Source organism: Podarcis filfolensis, assembly GCF_964270895.1.
Source record: "Podarcis filfolensis genome assembly, chromosome: 6".
In the NCBI taxonomy this organism is placed as follows: Eukaryota; Metazoa; Chordata; class Lepidosauria; order Squamata; family Lacertidae; genus Podarcis; species Podarcis filfolensis.
Genome location: NC_139609.1, coordinates 37,057,953 through 37,080,730, shown reverse-complemented (window position 1 = coordinate 37,080,730; position 22,778 = coordinate 37,057,953). Strand labels below are relative to the sequence as shown.

The 22,778-nt window shown below is 39.8% G+C and overlaps 1 protein-coding gene across 13 annotated transcripts in view; it reads left to right on the top strand.

The window, feature by feature from the left end:
• The window catches only part of LRRC7 (leucine rich repeat containing 7), a 194,600-nt gene that overhangs the window by 138,838 nt on the left and 32,984 nt on the right, over nucleotides 1-22,778 (top strand). For 7 of the 13 annotated variants that reach the window (XM_083620903.1, XM_083620895.1, XM_083620905.1 and 4 more), the window contains 5 exons: nucleotides 3,653-3,802; nucleotides 7,349-7,468; nucleotides 9,702-9,917; nucleotides 10,870-10,962; nucleotides 13,357-13,431. In XM_083620903.1, coding sequence (XP_083477029.1) covers nucleotides 3,653-3,802; nucleotides 7,349-7,468; nucleotides 9,702-9,917; nucleotides 10,870-10,962; nucleotides 13,357-13,431 — 654 coding nt within the window. Of the gene's footprint in view, nucleotides 1-3,652; nucleotides 3,803-7,348; nucleotides 7,469-9,701; nucleotides 9,918-10,869; nucleotides 10,963-13,356; nucleotides 13,432-21,212; nucleotides 21,271-21,363; nucleotides 21,436-22,778 lie in introns of those variants that run through there. The other 6 variants (XM_083620907.1, XM_083620898.1, XM_083620909.1 and 3 more) reach the window with 4 other exon arrangements.

The window sequence follows — 22,778 nt, the reverse complement described above, 5'->3', positions numbered from 1 at the left end:
AAATAACCATAATGGAGCAAAAATTGTAGACTGTTTCATATCTTTTGATATCATGTGTTTTTCAAAGAAGGTAATTCACAATTTAGCTGTGGCTCACTGAGAGCTGAACTATCCATTCAGTAATACAATTTATTTGTTTTTATTTATTTAAAGGGGGTTGGAGAGCAGGCCAAATCAGTCTGCCAAGCTCCAATGATGAACTGATTGTCGGGTCTTGCAAAGCATTCTTGTATAGCTTTTTACAAGGTGCTTTGCATGATCTGCTGATCAGATCATCATTGGGTCTTGTGAAGTCCTGTACACAGGGCTTTGTAGGTGCCACCAGTCAGCTGATCAGCAGTACCTGCAGACTCCCTTTCGGCTGAGGTCTTTGCCTGCCCCACACCTAATGTCATATAGAACAGTGAACCACTTAAACTAAAGAAAACACAATTTCTTGGGCTTAGACCTGGCGTTCTCAGATTTCACCACCCTGCTGTCGCCAGAGCCCACATAAACTTGTTGAAAATTACCGAGGCCTACAAGTTGTAGAATAGTGGCCTATGGAAGTGGAGTTTGGCTGACATCACTTTTCTATTGATAGCTAAACCATCTTTGGAAATTGTTTAATTATTTACCATAGCATTTTCATTGTAGCAAGGAGTTCAATACCTCAGCTTCCCTCAAGCAAAATATAGACATTCGCTCTGGAGTATTGCAACTCATCTTCTCCACTTTAGGCAGAGTTTGTCAATCAACCCAGAGGCTTTAAGTCTGACTTTAAGTGGAGAAGGCTTTTTATTTTATATTTTTCCTTTCCCACTTCTAAATACCTCTCAGAGTATTTTTACTAATCTATTGTAATTTCTTCCTTTCTGCTGTCACACAAATCTATTCACCTTCCATTGAACCGGCCAGTTTCGTTCTACCTTTCACCCTGGTCCTTTTTATCTTCACCTCCTTCCATAACAACTTTATTCTCTTGTCTCTATCCTTTCCATTATCAGTTGGTTTATTTTTAATAATGAGTGTAAATATTAACCTTTTATCTCCCTTTCTAATTTCCTTCAGGACCTCCTCTGGCTGCTTCCCCACAGAGGAGTGAGACCTCCCTTCTCTCTTCCCCACCCTCCCCAAACTTCTCCATCTCCTGCTCACCATTATTTAGCATGCAAGGAGTTGCTAGGGTTGGCATTGGTTCAATCAAAAGACAATGGCATGGCTGAGGGGTGGGGCCAGCAAGTGAGAAGGTACAGTGGCGTAGCATGGGTTGTCAGCACCCGGGGCAAGGCAAGTAATTTGCGCCCCTAACCCATGGATTTGCGCCCCCTAACCCGTGGATTTGCGCTCCCTAACCCTACCCCCCAGATGTTGCGCCCGGTGCGGCCGGGCCCCCCTGCACCCCCCACGCTACGCCACTGAGAAGGCGCTGGGCAGGCTGTGACACTGAGGTTCTTCTGAAAATGACCCCTGGCCATCTCTTGGGTCCCAGCCCCCTGTTTAAGAAAAACCGACTAGAGACTACAAAATCGCAGCAAGATAGATTTTAAAGCAAAGCTATTAGAATGAATGAATAAAAATTGCAGAAACACTATAAACCAAATTATATTTATTCTGGTGTATCAGTTAAGATCTACAGAAATTTATTTAATTGGTTCAGTTTTGGAAATCAGACATCATAAAAAAAATGTATGAAAATTTTAGCCTGGCTCTCAGATACACTGATTACTAAGAAAAATACGACAATAAGCCTTCAAATCAACAACAAAGCATTGCAAAACATTCTCATCTCCTAAGGAATGGTCCTATTCAGGCTCTAACAAGCCTGGAACAAGAGTTTTGTGTTGCTGTTTGGAGTTCACAGGGGAAAGACAAGTGAAAAGGGTTACTTTATTTCTTCCTCACGTTTGTTGAAATCCTCTTTTGCTGTGCTTGGGTTTGGTGCTGGTTTCTAGCCCTGAACCTGAATCCTTTAATGCTGTACAGTGGGCAGAGGGGTTTCTAGAGTTTGGAAAAGGAAAAGGAAACTTAAGGTCTCCTTACACAAGCGTACACATTTCTTTATTAAAAAAAACAGAATTACTTCTTAAATACAAGTTCTCTGATATCCCAGATTTGTACAAAACAGCAATTTTTCAAAAAGTGTGTCACTCCCAAGTCATGTGACAATTTGGAGTCTCTGGCATGAAAGGCTGCTGCTCTTCCTCACATTTTCTTTCCCAACCTCCTGTGCCTGCAAAGGCAAATTTTATAATTTATTTTTAATGCAACTATTTTGTGCATGATTTCCCCTGTACAAAAGAGCTTTTTCAATATATATATATTTTTAAAAAATTACTGGGAACCAACATCCTTTCCTGTCGGCTGACAGAAGCAAAATAGGAGTAGGGGGAGTGGCAAAAGAGGGCATCACAGAAACATTGTGGAAAGCTGCCCATGCAGTGGGCTCCCTGGCATTAGTGGCTTCCATAAATCACTGAGCATTCATAAGAATCAAGCTTATTCCATTGATTATTGTGATTGCTTCCAAGCTGACACTTTAGAGATATACTTTAGAGTACTACTTCATTTGCATGGACAGGTGAAGCACAGATGTTTCAGATGTACTTCCATAGCTATGCTCACTATGGGTGGAATTCAACATTGCACCAAGGGGAGTGTCCCATCAGTACTGTTCTGTGACCAACCCAGGGCCAATTTCAGGGGGTGCAGGGAGAGGAGATAGGGGACAGCCCCATGGCACAAGCAGAAGCCCTCATAGAGGCTTGCACTGATGGGACATGTTGGGTGAATACTGCCCAGTGCATTTTACTTTTTATATTGCTGTTTTTTTGTATATATATAATCCAGAATAATTTATTCGTGAAGATCATTTGCTGACTGATCTTTTTAATTACACTGTATATATTGCGGGTAGTTCTTTTGCAGTGTAAATTCAAAATAGGTATACATCCACTACAATATATTGGAGCAGCTCTTGATAGCAGTTATTTTGATTGGTTCTTTGTGAAACTAAACCATAGCAAGCCAGATGTTTCTATCGTTCAGCAACTAACAGATGTGAAAAACTCTTTTTTTACCATTTTCTTTTACTATTTAAAACATTATTCTCTCCAGAAATGTCTTACATTTTTAAGAAGCCTATTATATAGAGTAGAACCTCTTCTACCCAATTTATTACTTGCAGAAAAGAAATGCATATTTTATCATAAGTTTGTAGAAAACCTCTGGATAATACCCACTTCTGCATGAAATAAATTACTATAGCTTTGTATTAAAAACAGTGGCTCAGTTAGTAGAGCATGGAACTTTTAATTTCAGAGTCGTGGGTTTGAGCCCCACATTGGGCAAAAGATTCCTGCAGTGCAGGGAGTTGGACCAGCTGACCCTCATGGTCCCTTCCAACTCTACAATTCTGTGATTCTGTGAAGATGAAAATATATCTTGTTTGATTTTTTTGTCGATGTCTTTTTATGGTAATCATTTTATGTACAACTAGCACTCTATGTGCTTCTGTCTGACTCAGTGCATGCATAAAAAGCTACTTATTTCTTGGTATTGTTTGTTTGCTTAAAATGAGACCATGTGAAGTTAGTCATATATGTGCAGTATTTTCTCTTAATGAGCATGCGTGTTCATATCCTGTCACGTGGTTGTTATTTCCTCTACTCAGACTGCTGCTTATAAGCACAACACTGTTAACCTTGGCATGCTGCGCTCTGGAGGTTTGTCAGCAATGCATGCGGGCAGAAGCATGACATTAAACTTGCAGACTAAATCTAAATTTGAAAACCAAATGCATCAAGAGCTACCTCTACCGAAAGTAAGTATGAGATAGCCTGCATATATCAGACAAAACACAGTAATATTTTTTCATGCCCTCCTTCCTCTTCCTTTTTAGCATTTGCATTACTATTCATGCTTGTGTCCTATAAGCAATTCAAAAACCAAAGTTGCTAACACAACTTGCCGACTTTATATCTTTGCTTCTTCAAGTAATTGGCTCACCACGTGACAGTCATGCTGCTTTCTGCTCTTTTGTTGCAGACTAATGTAGTCAATTTTATGTGAACCAGAGAAATCTGAGGGCCATGTTTCATGTTGTAGTTGGTTAATGATGTTGATGGTGTCAGAATGGTGTAGATGTTTAATGTCAACCAAGTTCGGTCACAAACTATGTTATCAATTAGGATGATCTCTTAGGAGCCAGGACCTACTGGTCATGTAGTTCAGTGGTCTAGTTAAAGACTGGATTATAATCAAAATAGCTCAAATGAAAATTTCAGAATGTATGTCCTGTTTACATCTTTTATTATATTAGCACATTTCTGTGTGTAGACCATTGTGAATATGTTGTATGTAAATATGTTTTGTATTTTAAGCCTTTAAGGTGGGGACATATCTTATTAACATTTTGAAAAAATATTTGTGAATCAAGCTTGAATTCATCATGACCACAAACCATTAGGCCTGTTTATAGATTGTGTAGGTGAGATACATATGATGGTGGAAAACCTAAGTGTGTGAAAATTAATTATAAACTGTTCTTTTAAATGTTATTGAGAGAAGGGAATGAAAAAGTGGATCTAAATTGAAACAGTCTAGATTAAACATCAAATAATAAGTCATAGTTGCCAGTCATCAATGCAGTCATTTTATCTGATGAAGATTAGACAGTGAAAACAGTAGCCAAGGAAAGGTGTAAGATTGCTTCCTTTGATTGTACAGCTACCTAAGCATTGTGGGGGAAAGGATTAGTCAAGGAAATTTTTGGCTAACATAGAGGCTGTGAGATTTCCTCTATTCTAAATTAAATGATTCCATGATTAACCCTCCTTTGATGGAGAGGGGAAGTACTGTATCAATCGTCAAACTGCCATAAATGTCTGGAAGAAGGTTTTTCCAAGTTTTTAAAAAATGCATTTGTTGATGTTTTTCCAGTAAAGCAATACAGAGGTCCCCCCCCCAGTAAAAGAATATAGAGGTTTTCCCCCCAGTAAAACAATATAGCTACAAATAATTTATTGGAGTCAACAGCACCTCACAATGTAGAGTGTATTAACCTACAAAACACTCTTTTCACCACATAGTTTTTAAAATACAGGCGATGACCATTTTGCCCAGCGGTTCCATTTCGAATCCCTGCCTGCATCAACAGAGAATACATAAGTGCACCCTGCCCCATTACAGCCTACCCTGCCCCCCTACATCTGCCCCACTCCACCCTTGGTCTTCCCTCTTCTGGATCTGAAAGGACCCCCACTTCGCTGATCCCACGTTATTTGGACATGCCTAAAATGGTTTCCACCTGTATAAAACATATTGTGATATTAAAATACATAGACTTAACAGTTGCATAACTATAGCAGTGCAGCAATCATGAGCTGAAGAAGTATTTGTAAGAAAACCAAATCGCACAGACCTTGCAACAATAGCATGTTCTATTTGAACAGCACGATTGCCACATTTCACAACTACGTATATGAGAAGGACATAGTTGCTGTGACTTTCTGTTACTATGTTGACAACCGAAGTTATATATACCCCTTTTATGAGTGTCAGCAGTGGTAGCTTCTACCCATTCTGGGGCTGCTTCTTTTGGACATCCCAGTCTCTCGGGGTTCTATCAAATCCACACCCAGATCTAATAGGATGAGTTTCCATCTGGGATGTTCAGTTGCTCAGTTTCCAAATAATATAGACATTTAAGCAGGCAATATTACTGCATGAGGGGGGACACTAATAGGCATTGTTTTGTTATTATAAAAAGAATAATATCAGGCTTGGGTTTGTGGTCTGCCCTTCCTTTCTTTGGCATAATTACTTCCAATATCACAAGGCACTCAAGGTGGCATACTATCCTCACAACAACCCTGTGAGGTAGACTAGATTGAGAGACTGTTAGTGGCCCAAGGTCACCCAGTGAGTTTCTGGGCTGAGCAGGGATTTGAACCCTGATCTCCCAGGTCCTTTTCCAGCACTCTAACCACTACACCACGCTTTGTGCTGTCTACGGGCAATTCTGAATGGTCAACTTGGATTCTTTATGGTTGTGTATGGAGGTCTTCAATTCTCTCTGGTGTTCTGAAATAGTTTACTATGAACATGCCTTCCTGGACTGTTTTGCTCCTCCATGTGAGCGCACAAAGAAAACAAATCATGGTCCCTGTCTTAGCATTACATTTGAACCAGAGATTGAGGTTTGTTTTGTTCAAACAACTACGATCAGTCAGCAAGCCAAGAACAAAACTTGGCTGTCAATTGTAGTTGGGAGCAAAACTCTTGCTTTTTAGGATGTAACACTAAGCCTAGCGGTTGTGTTTTGTATCTCCACAGTGCTAGCAGACAGGAATAAAATTCCAGGAATGGTCTTGTGCACAGTAGGCCATGGTTTATGGGTTACTATGACATGTGAATGCACTCTTTGTGCAAATTGAAGGCCTCTTGTGCATTGAGGCTTCCTGCTCACTCCCCACTGCCAGTGTATGTGCTCAGCTCCAAAGCCTCTTAAAACTCAAGGACCTCTTGGTCTGGGGATCCAGTAGAGGCCACAGGTCCAGCAGTTGGAGGGAAGATTGAGGTCCCCTGGGCAGCAGCTGCAAGATAAACAAGAACATCAAATTGAATGTCTGCATAATAGAACTATTTTCCTTTTGTTAACTAAAAATGAGCATTTGTATTTAATTTCCATAACTAATACGAACATTCACCAATAGCCTAATATTTTCTGTGATACTTTGAGAGGTTTAGTCTAACTGTTCCATTAACTGTAGCAGCCTATTAACCTTTTTAAAGCCCAATACTCTAGCTTATGGATCAGACTCTTTCTTGATTAAAAGAATCGTAAGTGCTTTCCTGAGCTGGAGCTTTTAAAAATGCATATTAATATGGAACAGAAAATGTCGTTGTTAACTCTGACATTTAGAGCAATTTTCATACTGATTTCAATATCTGAGATGGGATAAAAAATATGGTTCTTTGCCATGGGATTTCCACTCTCATAGTACAATTGTCTACTAATAAGTTGACACTTTCTAGAAAGCAGAAGCATGAAGATTTTATTACTATGTACATTAACAATGTTCCTTCTGATAGATGTATTTAGTGTGTGTTTAAATTTATGGTGTTGCCAGTTTCTTACTAAGCACTTTTTGTGTGCATCGAAGTCTTATCCAAATATGTGATCAATTATAAAAGAGCACTGATGCTTTTCTATATCTTGATAAAATGCAATAATATGTACTGTGTGGATATTTCCCCATCAAAAATAAAACAAAAACAATGTTTATCAAAAAGGCTAATTTAGGGCAAATGAACTGTTGATCGTTCCTCTCACTAAATAATCTCTTACCTAACATTTTAAAAATAGACCCCATCACAACAGAGCAGCATTCTAGACAATGGACAGGAAGATGTTTCTGCTGGCGGCCAATGGAATCCATATCCCCTTGGAAGGCGAGATGTGCCACCAGAAACTGTTGCTAAAAAGGTAACAACTATCACACACAATGAATACTGTATATGTGTAAATACTGCCACTCTAATCTGGTAGTGATGTATGCCAGTGATCTCCTATAGTAAAAAGATTGGGAATGAGTGATGGATTTGTGAACTCGCTTCACTGCAAATTTTCCTACTGTCTTTAATCATGATTGTTACATTGGTACTAACGTAAACATGGTTCCCTCTTGACCATGAAGTGAAACTAGGGCTTCAAGTTAGTTAGGAAACCCAATGACTCTTGGCCAGACAATGCCAAAGTTAAACTACTGGAACAATTTAGCTTTGAGGGTGGTGGAAGCTCACAGACATTCCCTAATCTTCTTACTACTATTAATTGACTGCCAGCATTGCATTTGTGCCATTGTTTCATCCATTTTGATGTGTTTTAGCATCACTACCTTGTATGGATGGAAGGGCAGAAACAGGCTTACTTTACCTGTCAACATTTTCCTCCAATTTTTGTTTGAGAATATGGTGGTTTTTTAAAGGCCTTTTTCCTAGACACCTCAGTATCCTTCCTCAATGATTCTGTATGCTAAATGATTACCCTACATGCCAGAATCTGATTAATTCCCTGGCACTATCCATTGTTGCATTCTTTGCCAACAATTTGTATTGTGCTGTCAGTAGAACATTCCCAGCTTGAAATAATTAACTTTTTGTGAAGGATGGTAAAAGAATATATAAAATACAAATGAAATCATGGGAAACAGGCCTACACAATGGAGATTATTTCCCTAATCAGAATAAGTAATTTTGTTTTTCTACAAAAAAGATTTATTTTCAGTTCATCCATATACATTAGGAGCTGTGTTATGAATGCCTAAGCTGTGACAATATGAGGCTTTGCAAACAAAAAATCTATTAAAATGGATGAGAATTATTTACCTTTCACTCTCAGTTTTTGAGCATGCTGCTCTAGCAATACTGATTTTCTTTCATAGAATTTGACCTCAGGAGATTCATGTCCGCTATAGTTGCTGATGGTTTAAACATTGTCAGTCATTTGAAACCAACTTCACAGTAATTTTTTGTAATAGTTAGACTTTAACTACTGATGTTATTTATGACTATAGATTGCTTTTATATGATTATTTTAATATTTTATTATTTGCCTCTGGTGTGTGTATTTTCCTTGATTATTTTATAAACCACCCAGGGATCTAAACAGATGGCGGATGGTTTAAAAATCCAATTAATAATGATGATAATAATACCTTTTAAAATGTAAAATAGGAGAGGGCTCTTTGCTGACAGGGGAGGGCACTGGCAGCTGGTGATGTAGCACCTGAAGTTTCCAATATAATAGAAATGAGCCAACCTCCAACAGACAACTAGACCATCGCTAGAATTCAGACCTCCTCTTCCTACTCTGCTGAGATCCTCCTCCAGATCAGATTCCTCTAGGGCAGGCATAGGCAAATCCGGCCCTCCAGATGTTTTGGGACTACAACTCCCATCATCCCTAGCTAACAGGATCAGTGGTCAGGGATGATGGGAGTTGTAGTCCCAAAACATCTGGAGGGCCGAGTTTGCCTATGCTTGCTCTAGGCGTCCTAAGTTTTCATTCTTCAACCCACTGCAACCTTCCCCTAGGTCAGCTTCCTTGAGCTGAGCTTCTTCCACTCCTCCTCATCTGACCACCCTCTCCATGGGACTCATGACAGGCATGATCCAACAGAAGTTATATGTGATCCAGACTTTGCTTCCACAGGTAGAGGGGCAGGAGATGACTTTTACAAATTCAGCCTCTTCCTAGTACTTCCTCCCATGGGGTTCTTGAACATTCAGAGCCCTTAGGAACAATGTGGGTGGTAGCCTGGAGATAGCAGAGAGAAGGGAATCTGCAAAAGTCACCTCCCTGCTCTGCCGGCAAGATTTCCCCCCCCCCCCCCCCCGCATCTGAAGCCTTCCATGGATGGAAGGAGGATATTGTCACTCAGCTGAAGGTACTAATATAAATAACAAATACGTTTTTCCACTTTTCTGTTTTACAAATGATTTTCTACACCTTACAGTTCAAATATAGCTGAAGGAGTGACTTTCACTTTGCTGCTCTGGAAAGAAAGTCAGAACTTCATATGTTTAGACTCAAGAGCTTTGGTGTGTGTGTGTGTGTGTGTGTGTGTGTGTGTGTGTGTGTGACTGTACAAGTTTCAAGAAAAGTGCTTTTTTCAGTTTTCTAAATTCCTGGCCTAATGAGTTAATGTTACCCACAGGCAGGTAGCCATATCCAGACGCTGATGGGATCGCAAAGTCTACAACATCGAAGCCGAGAGCAGCCATATGAGAGCAACATGAATAAAGTGACCATCCAGCAGTATCAGCCACCACTGCCGATCCAGATCCCTTCTCAGAGCACTCGGGCACCACAAGCAGGGAGATGTGTCATTCAAACTAAAGGGCAGAGGAGTATGGATGGTTATCCAGAACAGGTGAGCATGCAGCAGAACGGCATGAGGATGAGAGATGTGAATGGAATTGTGTGCAAGATGTCTCAAAGAGGTAGGTTTATTTTTTAAGTCTGTGAAAAAGTTTTCCTATTTACCGTTATTTGAAATTGCTAAATAAAAAGGCATGTATGTGTAGATTATAAATTTCAGTTCTCATGCATATCTGTGAATTCAGAGTGATGAAGTCACTATGAGGGATTTTTATTGTAGTAGTAGTGAGATTGGTGTGCTCCAAATTGTAAGTCACTATAGGAAACCTTAATAATGTTGTAGAAACCTAGAAGGTGTTCATCCCAATGTGTCCTAAGCATTCGCAAAACCAAACATTAGGACAACAAAAGTCAATCCCTTGTAACTTCAGCATGTAACGATAACCATATTTTAAAAGGCCACATGAGTCATCCCAATGAAGTTAAGCAATTTATTTGATTTGGCTGCTATTATGTTTGGATTCTAGTTATATTTATAGTTCCATAAAGACATATGGAAATGTGATGTTCTCTTTCTATAGCCTATGTAAAATTTCAATCCAAATAATATGGATTTGCCAAAGTTACGTTTTAACTATATCTAACTACATTTTGATGGGGGGTGGGGTTTGAAGATTTTCCAAAACATTTATTCTGCAGTCTTACTATATCTTAAAATTATCTTTTAATGTATTATGTTTCTAATTGTCATGAAACAAATATGATTGTATCAGCTTTTTTAAGTAAGAAAAGCAACTTAAATAGAATACATCATTGATGATCGTATCACAGTTGATTCAAACATTTTACATTGTATCGCACAGTACATCCACAAATAAACTTCTTAAATTAAAAAAAAAAATCATCCTAGAGTAGCCTCATGGACATTTGTCAAAAAATAACAAATTTGTGACAATTAATTAAATGCATGCATTTAAGCATCCCTTTGTGTTTTTTACATCTAGTTTTGTGTGAGGATAGAAAAGAATCCAGGCCTTGGATTTAGTATCAGTGGAGGAATAAGTGGACAAGGAAATCCATTCAAACCTTCTGACAAGGTAAGGTGGTGATTTCTTGCTTGAATTAGTGACCAGATAATGCAGTTTGAACATTTAGGGTAGTTAAAGTTCAGGTATTCATGGCATCTGTTCCTTTGCTTGCAATTAAAATGTAATCAAGATAAAGAGCTGAAAAAGACAAGTTGCCCTACTGTGTATTATGATCCCAAAACATCCTTTGGCTAGGGATACATGTCACTGAATGTCTGCAAAAATGTGTTGCCAGCAAATTCTGGGATTGTAGAGACTGGGGGCTGTCACTTTACACTTTTGCAACTACCCTGGTTAGTCAGTAAATGAGAATAGGGCCTTCAGAAAGGCATTCAGCAAACACTTATCCCACTTCTGCAGTGGTGATAAAAAAATGCCTAGGGTCTCACATGCTGATCTGAACTACCGAAAGGCCATCAGGTTTGGTGAGTGGGGACGCAGGAAGTGAAAAGTATGAGCAGTTCCCTTCCTGGCCTCAGTTCTCCTTTCCTTCTTTCTACCCTTCATTGAGATTGTGGCCTTAGACCAGCCTTCCCCAGCCTGGTGCCCTTCAAATGCTTGAGGCTACAATTCCCATCACCCTGACCATTGGCCATACTGCCTGCGGCTGATCCAAAACATTTGGAGGGCACCTGGTTGTGGAAAGCTGCCTTAGACAAAGCAAGGGGTGGGGCCAGCCCTCCTCTTCCAAAGTTAGTTTTATCTACTGTTCACCAAACTGGGGACTCTTCCATCTTCCCATACCAGAAGCATTGTTTTTTCCCCCCTTCCTTCCCTCTCAAATCCAGCTTTTGGTTTAGAGGTGGGACAGGAAGTGTCAGTTTCCAACTTGTCACATCCTGTGGTTATAGAAACAGAACTCAGGACAGGGTTATATAAACAGGAACTGGCTTGCTTCTCATTGACTTCTACTAAGTGATCTGGGACAAAATAAACAACTGCAATCTGGAATACAGTCAAGAAGGGCAAAACCAGTTTCACTCTCTTCACACTGGCATCATCAGGGCAGGTGTAGCTCACACATGATGGTACTTCTGATTACATACCTTTATGCTATCAAATTTAAGCAAATATCTATCATCCATTCCCACCATATTTGAGACTGAGTGACCTGCTCACCACTGATAGGGACCCTACGGGGGAAATATTCCCGAACCCCAAAGAAATTTGTAGTTATAGGAGAACCACAATAACTTCTGAACATTTATATATAGATGAAGTTTTAGATGTTTGTAGAACCATTATAAATGTTTTTTTCTATGGATTTTGAACTCAAATAAGCAGCAATGTAATAAATAGCATGAATAAGCAATATGATATATTTTGGAATGTATTCACTGTCAAGAACAGTTTGCTAGGCTGTTAGTTTATGAATTCTGACTAAGATGCATTCCACTAGCTCTACACTAAGCAAGATCTCATACTATTTTAGCAAAAATGTTAATAGGAGCAATCATTTAGCATATAAAAATCATCAATCAGTGCTAAAGCATTGATAAATGTACTGATTTTTACCTTATTTCTAAAGTAGCTAAAATGCCATACTGCCTATTTTTAATTTGTCTTACGATAGCATAGTTAAATTCTTTATCAGTTGTTTTGACATTTCACATATCTACAAATTATGCTTGCATCGTTTCTATCTAACCCCTCTGGTAGAACTAGATGTTATGATAAACATGAGGCAGCCTGGTTTCAAGTTTTCTCCTCTACAATTACTGGTTTGCCTGTAACACTAAACCAGGCATAGGCAAACTCGGCCCTCCAGATGTTTTGGGACTACAACTCCCATCATCCCTGACCACTGGTCCTGTTAGCTAGGGATGGTGGGAGTTGTAGTCCCAAAACATCTGGAGGCCGAGTTTGCCTATGCCTGCACTACACCATGGCTTAAAGTCATCCTACATCACTTTCTTCAGAGGAATGAGCTGTAAACCTTTCGTGGAAGCAGATTCAGTGCAGATCCATAGCTCTTCATTCTTAAAGACTCTTTTGTAAAAACAGTTGATGTTATGGAGGCAGATAGGCAAGATAAGGCCATAGGCAAGATAAGGCAGGAGGTCGTGTTTTGTGGCAGAGATCCAAATCACTACAGGGAGAACATACATATGTGCAGTAGGGATTCAGAGGTCCTGCTTTCTGATCCATAAGACTGAAAATAAGAATGCACCATGACATATATTTAATTCAGCAATGAACTGTTGGTTTGATCACAGGCTTCTTTTTCTAAATTATAAGTAGATGTTGTCTAGTACAGAACTTGTAATATTCAGCAAGTAGGCTGGATTCCAGCTAGTGTAGCACATAGGCATATTAATTATTGCAGTCCACCTAGTTCATATACAAACCTTTAGCCTAGTTCTTGGTTATAGTTTCCTAACCTCTGTTACTTCTGACTTATAGGGTATCTTTGTTACTAGGGTTCAGCCTGATGGACCAGCATCCAACCTGCTCCAGCCTGGTGATAAGATTATTCAAGTAAGCAAAATCTTTTAATTAACAAAAGCATGGATTCAGTGCAAATTTTCCTTCACATGTGCATGCTACGGTATTGTTTTTTCCCCTGCTTTCCCATAGTAACCTTTAGATGACCTCAGGTGGGGATTCAGGTTTGGTAGCAACGGCAATGTGCACTGGTGAAAACAACCCCCTCGTGAGTAGGTGTGAGCCCAGTGGTGGAAAGGGTGGCTTAAGTAGTCTTTGGGGCACATGAAGGAGCAAAATGGCTAGTGTGCCAGAGATGAATTAGTTGCTTCCTTTGCAGGTTTAGGTACTTGTTACATCTCTGACCCAGTTGTGGACTGGATTCTGCAAGTTGGAGAATGACCCCTTTTTTTTACTTGATTTCCATGAAACAATGTAAAGTTTGCCCAGTCTGAAGTTTTCCTGAATATATATTGCTAATATACAGAACTTTGTGTTTTACTCCTTCATGTGTGTTTTTTTGCATTGGCTCCATTGAAACTGAAGCCAGCTGGGGAGATGCCCGTGTGCAACTGGTGTCAGAAACAGTGGTGAGATCAGGGCAGCGATCCACATCATTCTCCCCCTCCTCCCTTAACTATGATTTTGTGGTAATAAAATTGAAAAGAACACAAAAGAGCCAAATATTTTTGAGGAAGGGATTTTGTTTGATTTTTAGGTTATAATGAAATGTAGTGCGACTAGATTGCAACCTCTGGGATTTTTGAATTATTTACAAAACGTTCATGCTAACACAGGGACACATCCAGTTTACTTTTCTTCATGCTCAAAACAAAACTGAAAATGTAGCTTAGACCATTGCTAATGACAGGGACGGTGCTGGGCAAGTTTCCCTTTTACAGTTATTTTTTTATTTCTTTTTTTATTTGTTTGCACTTTTTCCATGCTTTTCACTATTCGTTGCTGTTCTTCAGTATTAAAATTAGAGCATGGAAGAGATACTGTTAAAGCATTTGTTCAAAACAGATCTTAGCAAAAATAATTTAGATACCTTGTGCTATGGTTTGCTCAGGCTTAATGCTTTCTGTCTGAGTCAGTTGCTTCTGCAATACTGAAAGGCAAGCCTGCAGCCAACTTTTTCCAGTGGTCATATCCATAGCAGAAGCACTCTGAAGCACCTCCTGCTTTCCGCTGATTTCTCCTGTGCAAGTCCCTCATCTGTCTGCACTACAGAACAGGACAGTTGCAGAAGGATATTGGGCCTCAATATCTTTCCAGTTCCTAGGGCACAATGTTATGTCCACAACAGGGAAAGAGCTAGGGAGCATCCATCTGAATGTGCCTATTTTATTTATTGATGTTGCTGAGATAACAGTTATCATGGTGGTCACCTGCTGAATCATAATTCACAATGGTCGCCTGACACAGTTTTGCCATTGCAACACATTCCATTATAAAGGGCATACAAGAAAAATAGTGTCAGTTAAATAATAATTATTTTAAAGGGTTTTTTGTTACAATGTTTGGTTTAGCAGCATGGTTTACAGTTAGGTGATCAATAAGTTTGCCTACCTATACGCAACTGTTTAACCACCAGCAGGACATGAAGCAGGGAGTTGTATGGGAGAGGGGAGTCCTTAACTTGATAATTTGCTAGGTACCACAACAGATAAGTTTTGTGAACTGGCCCACGGAATGGCATTTGAATCCATAAGTACAACAACTCACTAAGTTTACATCAGATATATGATTATTGTGCAGCATTTGTTTCACTTTTATAAATGGCTTGTCTCTTTGAGAATGGAACTTTTGTTAATGAAATAACAAAAACAAGCTCCTCTTGTGCTTGTTCCCCCACTCCCATAGGTGCCTGTCATGCATCCTGCATTCATTCTCCTACTTTCTCACTTATTCATTTATCTGTACAGATATTGCACATTTCTTCCTTCTCTCTTGTTCACTGTAGGCCCATCTCCTTTTTTCTATATATTAACAGAGCGAATGTTCTTGGTTTCTATAGAGAAAAAGAAGGAAATCCACAAATGCTTTAAAAAAAATAAACTTAACATCTGAATTTGCAAACAAAGGATATTTTCTACATTTGTTTCAGGTGTTATTTACTGTCAGCTTTATCTGATGATAGTATACTGTAACTAGTTTGATTACTGAAGTAACTTGTAGAGCATGTAATTTCCCTGGTGTTCTGTGAATCTGTGGATAACCTTAAGAGGGGAACAAGAATTTACTGGCAGACCTGGATTGGAACTCTGGCCACTTCAAAACAACTTCAGAGGGGTGTGCAATTTTCAGGGCAGAGAAGTTGCAGGAGAGAAGAGGTAGGTGATGTGAGTTTAGCAGCTTTCCCCTCCTTCCTCAGCTGTTTCTTCACTACAGTCCCAGCCCCAGTGTATTTGGCAACCCCAGTTTGAGGAAGAGAGGGAAGTGGAGGGCAGGAAAAGGGTTGAGCACCCGCACCTACTTGCCACTTCTCCCTTGCAAATTGTACCCTCCTTGTTTTTGTTTTTGGCTTTTAAGTAGCAACTGGCTGTCCAGACCTTTATCTGCTGTTGAACACCTAGTTTGTCCTAACAGGGTTATTTGAAGCTCCTGAATATAATTCACCTTCCCCATTACATTCCCTTTATATGGTGGAAAAATGAGTTCCATGTTCCATTATTCTAATCACCAAAGCGACTTCCTACAAGTATTATTGTGCAGAGAGCTGGCCCGCCTATAAGGCAGGGTAAGTCAGTCACTCGAGAAGACGCCCTTATGGAGTTTGCCTGCTCCCCATCATGGGGGCAGCAGCAGGGTATTTTGCCTCAGGTGCCAAAAGGCTTCATGCTGCCCCTGGTGGTACAAGCTTGAAATAGGGCACAGGAGGTTGAGCAGCCTACAGTGGCTCAAGTCAATGTGATTTGGTATGTTCTAAGATGCTGAGAGACTGGACACCTCTGAGGTAGTAGTTGGCTCCTACCTGGTGGGAATGAGGTTTGTAAGACATCTGGTGGAGCACAAAACAGAGGTGCAAAGTGTGCACTGGGCCCTGGAGGCTGCAGGGTTCACTGGTGCAGCACTTCAGTGTACAAGGATGAGTTTGATATTTGTGTTCTCGCCACAAAAACTTGCCACAATGTACTCAAGTGGCACACAGCCGCTTGAAGAGGATGAGTGAACTCCAGAGAAACTCCTTTGTCAGTTTAACAGAGCCTGTATGACGCTTAAGGAATTTGAGTTGCCACCTAAGATAGCAGTCTGAAAATAATTTTGCATAAAAATGTTAATCAAATTAGTTGTGACAACTTCGGGCTTTACTAAATCATATGGTAAGTCAGAAAGCTGAAGCAACACCATCTTATTGCCTTAGGTAATATATATTAAACAGATAATAATGATGGGAATAATTCAACTTACTGAATATTTCAGCATCAGCATATCTCTGAAACAGTATTTCATTCCAGCGTAAAAGTAATAAGTAAGGAAATTGCATACTTGGCATGAATTCTCATGATACCGTTTTTCAGTAGCCATTCACTTACTGTAAGTCCTAAATTTTATTGGAGTATTTTGCTCACTAGAAATATCAACAAGAAAAAATATTCTGAGGTCATATGCAGTGTTTTAACCACTGTTAGAGAGCTAAGGTTAAAGGCAAAACTACAAGTGACATGGGAGAAGAAAAAGAAGAAGAAGAAGAAGAAGAAGAAGAAGAAGAAGAAGAAGAAGAAGAAGAAGAAGAAGAAATAATTAGAATTGGATGGGAGCAGAAACATAAAGTATAGATGTATCTTTCTCATTTCAGGGCTAATTTTAGCTGGCAGAAGGGCTGCTGTAATTGGGAAAATGACATTGCAAGGAAATGTCACTGCCCCCCCCAAAAAAAATGCCCCAACTGCCCACATTCTTCAAGAAGGGCAGAAACAAAAGGAAATGCATCAAATTTGAAATGTGACCTACCTTCCCACCGATACCCGGTCACCTTTGCTTTTTCTACATTGTGGTTTTATGTTGTGAACTGACCTAAGATCGAAAGGTATAGGGTGGTGCACAAATTGAATAAATACAATAAATAAAAAAATAATATGCCACTACAGCAAAAATCAGTGACTGAAATGTTATCCCAAAAGTGCAGAAAAACTATTAAGCCAATTGCATCTATAGTACATGGCAATACTAACAAATTTAAGACACTGAAACAGAAATGCAAATGAAACAACATATTGTTTTTAAGTGTTGTGATTGGCACAGACAATTAAACATAAACATGTATTAATGATAATACATTTTAAAATAATAATTTTATTTATTAAATTTCTAAACCATCATTTATCCAAGCGCAAAAAGGTTTCCAGTAGAAAAATACAAAAATACATAACAAAACCCCACCACAGTTGAAAAGGCCTGCAAGTAGAATAGTATTTTTGCCTGGCACCGAAGTATATTTAATGATGGCACCAGGCAATCCTCCCTGGAAAGAACATTCCAGAAGTGGGGAGCCACTGCAGAAAAGGCCTGTTTTCATGTTGCCACCGTCTGGACCTCTCCTTTAGGAGACACACAAAGAAGGGCCTCTAATGAGGATTGCAGCATCTGGGTCAGTTCACAGGGGGAAAGGCAATCCCATGAAAGGGATTGCAGCTTACCCCCCTCAAGTTTGTGTAGTGAATACCGCAATCTAGAAAACACCAGGGAAGCACACGGTATGTCCAATACCGTCTAAATTTGTTTATCTGTTTTCAGGGTTTTTTGTTTTATTTATTAAAATTGATTATAGCTAGCATCCAAAATGATCAGCTGATGCATAAAAGGTAAATTGACCATTAGGTCCAATCGCAGACAACTCTGGGGTAGCGGCACTCATCTCGCTTTATTGGCCGAGGGAGCCAGCGTACAGCTTCCGGGTCATGTGGCCAGCATGACTAAGCCGCTTCTGGCGAACCACAGCAACGCACGGAAATGCCTTTTACCTTCCCACCAGAGCGGTATCTATTTATCTACTTGCACTTTGACGTGCTTTCAAACTGCTAGGTTGGCAGGAGCAGGGACTGAGTAACGGAAGCTCACCCTGTTGCGGGGATTCGAACCGCAGACCTTCTGATCGGCAAGCCCTAGGCTCTGTGGTTTAACCCACAGTGCCACCCACGTCCCTAAGCTGATACATAAACCCTGCAAAAATAAGTAGAATTTACAATAGAGCTGAGCTCTTCTCACAGTTGTGCTAGAGTTCTATTAATTTCAGTGGTGAAAGCTCCCAGTAGATTGTGTGCATAATCAAATCCACTCCATCATAATCCAGTGTAATTAGATTGAATGTTAACTTTTCCAAAATCCGAGGCAATAATTCAGTCTTTTACTAAGTCAGAAAACGCTGGTGATGTATATTGACTACATAGCAAATCAATGTAAAGTTGATGAATGTAGCTCATTCATGTTTCCCTTTATCTGGAGCTACTTTATAGCAGTGCTTGCAACGTCAGATTTACTGAACTTTTCAGCAAAGGAATATGGAATTGAGTCAAAGTGGTCAATTTTTCTTAATTTCCTTATGGACATTGAGCTGCTTAATCTGGATAATTCATGACACAAGAAGTAACAGTTAACAAGGAGAAAGTCGCAAATAAAAATCCTTGTACTGCTTAATGCAAACTTTACATGTTCCAAAGTATCAGCAGTCCTTTTGCAGTACTATGCCTTCTTCATGAGGGGAAGAGGGATGGATAAACTGCAAAATGGCCGCCGACATATGCTCCCTTCTTCTACATCACATTGGCTGGATTTTCTGGTTTGTTACTTTAGACCTGGTTCTCGGGTTCATGTTTGAGGTGTCATCACAAGATTTTTACCCTGCAAGTTTCACATGCTGAGCATTAGATGTATGTTCCTTTGCCAGGAATACTTGGTAGTATTGCTGCTGAAATCCGTCAGTTGCAGAAAAAACCTGAATACCGCAGAAAGATCTGCTGAGGAATAGACTAAACCAGAGCATAGAAAGGAGAGGAGCATTTATCCATCCCCTGTCCTATCTAGGAGATGATTGGGTCCCAGGAGTGCCTTGCTCATGATACTTTTGCCTCCAAGATCAGGTTGGCAGTCTGAGAACAAGGGTAGTTTCTTATCTAATTCATATGTGAGTACATTTCAAAAGCATATTTGCAGTGTGGAATAGATATGGTAAATGCTTCCTCAGGACTTGACCACACCAAGATGAACATAGGAGTTGGGTCTTCACTGTTTTGTACAGTACTATAGAGAGAGTGGAAAGGAAAGTCTTAAACTTCTATTGATATGAATCCTTGACCATTCTGCTTCAAAATCTCTTCCATGACTTCCCAACTTGTAATCCAAGTTTAGCTTGTAATAGTTAAAGCCGGACAGACTTAAGTATTTATTTAAATCCCACCTTTCTTCCGACGAACTCAAGGATGCATGCCTAGTTCTTTGTCTCCCCATTTTATCCTCACAACAACCCTGTGAATTAGGTCAGGCTGACAGTGACTTGCCCAAGGTCCCCAACACTCCTGCCATTACATCTCTGCTTGGCTGAGTATGGGAAATGCCTCAGTTGAAAAGCGCTGTGTTTAAGGTGTCGTGGAATGATAGTTATGTTTGTAGTGATTAATCTTTGATAGCTCATTCAACAAGTCATAGCTGAATGCAAGTGATGAACATGTATTTGTAAACATGTCCTTATTCTAGGATCATAGTAAGCCATCAAGTCAAACAACCAATAGTCACCACTCAGCAAACCTTTTTGTGAAATAGCTCCTATTCCAATTTGTGATATAGCACTTCGAAATCCCCCCAACAATCTTGATATTTATTATTGATTGATTGTTTAAAATTAATGTAAACAAGTTTTAATAATTATTACTATAATTGATGTCTTGTATATTTTTATCCAGTATGTAGCTTCCTAGACACTCTAATTTGTAAATATCATTACTAATAAGCAATATCGTTAGACATTCTATCACTTTTTGGTTTTCTAGGTAGATAGAATAGTTGCAAATATATCATTGTTTGTGAAATCCTTCTTGAGAAAGAATGGTTGGATTCAAAAATACACTGGATTAGCAATGAAACCTCCTCTGCACTTGTTGAGTTCCACCTTCTACATCACTTCTGTTCTCTCTAATCCATTTTCCATGAGCTTGCTTGTTGTTCATCAACAACTATATTTCTTTATTTATTTATTGTTTTGCATTAATGCTATTTCCAAGAAAGATCTTTTTCAAACTTCAGTCGTATTGAAGAGTGATATGAAAGCCAAACTAAACATCATGTGGCAGTTCCAGATGTGGGTTAAACCCTTGCCTGCCCCAGTTACGTATAACGTGAGGACATCTTACCTTTAGAGCAGCCACCTGCCGCCTCGCCATCACTCCCCTCCGCTGTGCTTCCCCTCAGCTGAGTTTCAGAGCTGGAAGTTAACTCATCTGTGAGAGAAGTGCTTGAGTAAGTGGCTGGGGGAGGTACACTGCAGTCACAGCAAAAGTTCAGCTTCCCTTACCCACACACCAGTACAGCTCCAACTCAAACCTGCCATTTATATGACTGGGGTCAAGTTGAGATTTTACAAATGGGTCTGTCACCATCACATCTAGTGCTGAAAAACCTTTTCCCATGGGAACTCACCTCTGGCATGAAACCAACGCAGAATTATTAATGCTAAACTATCAAGCACATCCGTGTCATGTGAACTAAACCATTACGTGTGTTCCTTAGCATATGGATTATGTCATGGGTTTTCAGTATAAACTGCTGGCATTCAAGTACCAAGAAAGCAGGCAGTGGCAAAGTAGCCATACCACAGCCACAATACTTTCCTTTTTCAGATTTCAGAACCTGGTTATTACCCTGACTACTGGCCAACAAACCTGGGGTGGTTTCATGGTAAGTCTCACAATGAGTATAAACTTGAAGTATTTTTTTTTGTAAACCAAAGTTAGCAAATGAGGTTCTGAAATATATTTGTTCTTATTGCAGATGGCACTGAGTACACATGAAGCACTGGATATCTCTTAAACCCAGTTTCAAAATCCAGGGTCTTGCTCCCTGAACAAAACAATGCCTCACTCAATCTGCTATAATGCATCATCAAACGTCTGAGTTAAGGAACTTGAGATATAAATATATATTGTTTGCCTGCCTCATGTATTGATATAGATCATCAGCAAAGAACTTTTTTTCATCACAGGACTACCTTCTGATTTTTTTTTAATGACAAATATGTCAATAACTCCCACAATATAAAGTAATTGAAGCTGTTTCAAGTAAACCCATATCTCAAGGCCAAACCATAGGAAAATGGAACATGTATTCCCAACCCCAGAAGTCCAGCATGCAGTCCTTATGAAAGGCAACTACTCTTTAGGTTTATGTTGGAAAGGAATCATATATGATCTGTTGGTTCATTATCAGAGCTCTGTTTAAATTACCATCTTTCACTACAGTGGAAAAATAATACTTTTGACATCAAATACTGCTATCAATATCCACGGCATACATTAGTATCTGTAAGGAAACAACCTTGTGAGCTTAAAGTGTAATGGTGCCCCTTCAAGGTGGAACCAAGTAGGCTAGGATGCACTGACTACACCTCACCTTTGAAAGTTGAATGGGTCTATGTTTCACTGTAATTCTAATTTGGATTTCTATGCTTTTGATAGAATTATAATTTATGTGCCCTTTAATTCTGCCCTAAATAATCCATTTGATTTAGGATTCCTTTTTGTTTTTCTGCCCCAGTTTGTGCCACCACCTTATAGCATGTGCTATTATACCAGTGAATCCTTAAGAACTCATGTTCATATACTTTTTGTAGCCAACTGCATCTAATTATCAGGTAAAGGTTGTAAAAGGAGGAAGGCTGAAAGCTTGCTTATAAGGTAAATCACTCCTGCCGACGTACCATGTGTCAGATGATCCACGCTGCATGTTTAGGAATCATGTTCTGATTTGATGTACCCCTTGGATAAAAAAACATGTTATTGGCCCTTCGCACTGCATCATGTTCAGGTAAATAGAACCAAAAATAATAATGGTGTCAGGGCTACCCTAGGTCCCAGCTCACAAAGGACCAACGCTGCTTCGTTGTTAAGTATAAAAGCCTTTATTGAAGTTCAGTTTCACTTCCAGAGCCGCAGCGCGCAGCCCCACGTCTAAAGTGTCAGACCACTGATGCTCCGTCTGAGTCTCCTCCCCCTTGACACCAATTTAAGAGTCTAGCCTTGCTCCACCTTCTCCGCTGCTCCTTCCTCCTCTGGGTCCGCCTGCCCGCCGGGGTTCCGCCCTTTCTAGCCTCTTCTCCCGCTGATTCCCCTGAGCCGTCTCCCTCCCTCCGGCGGGCTTTAGGAGCTGGTTCCCCATCCGGGTCTCCTGCTGTTCCGCGCGCCTGCACA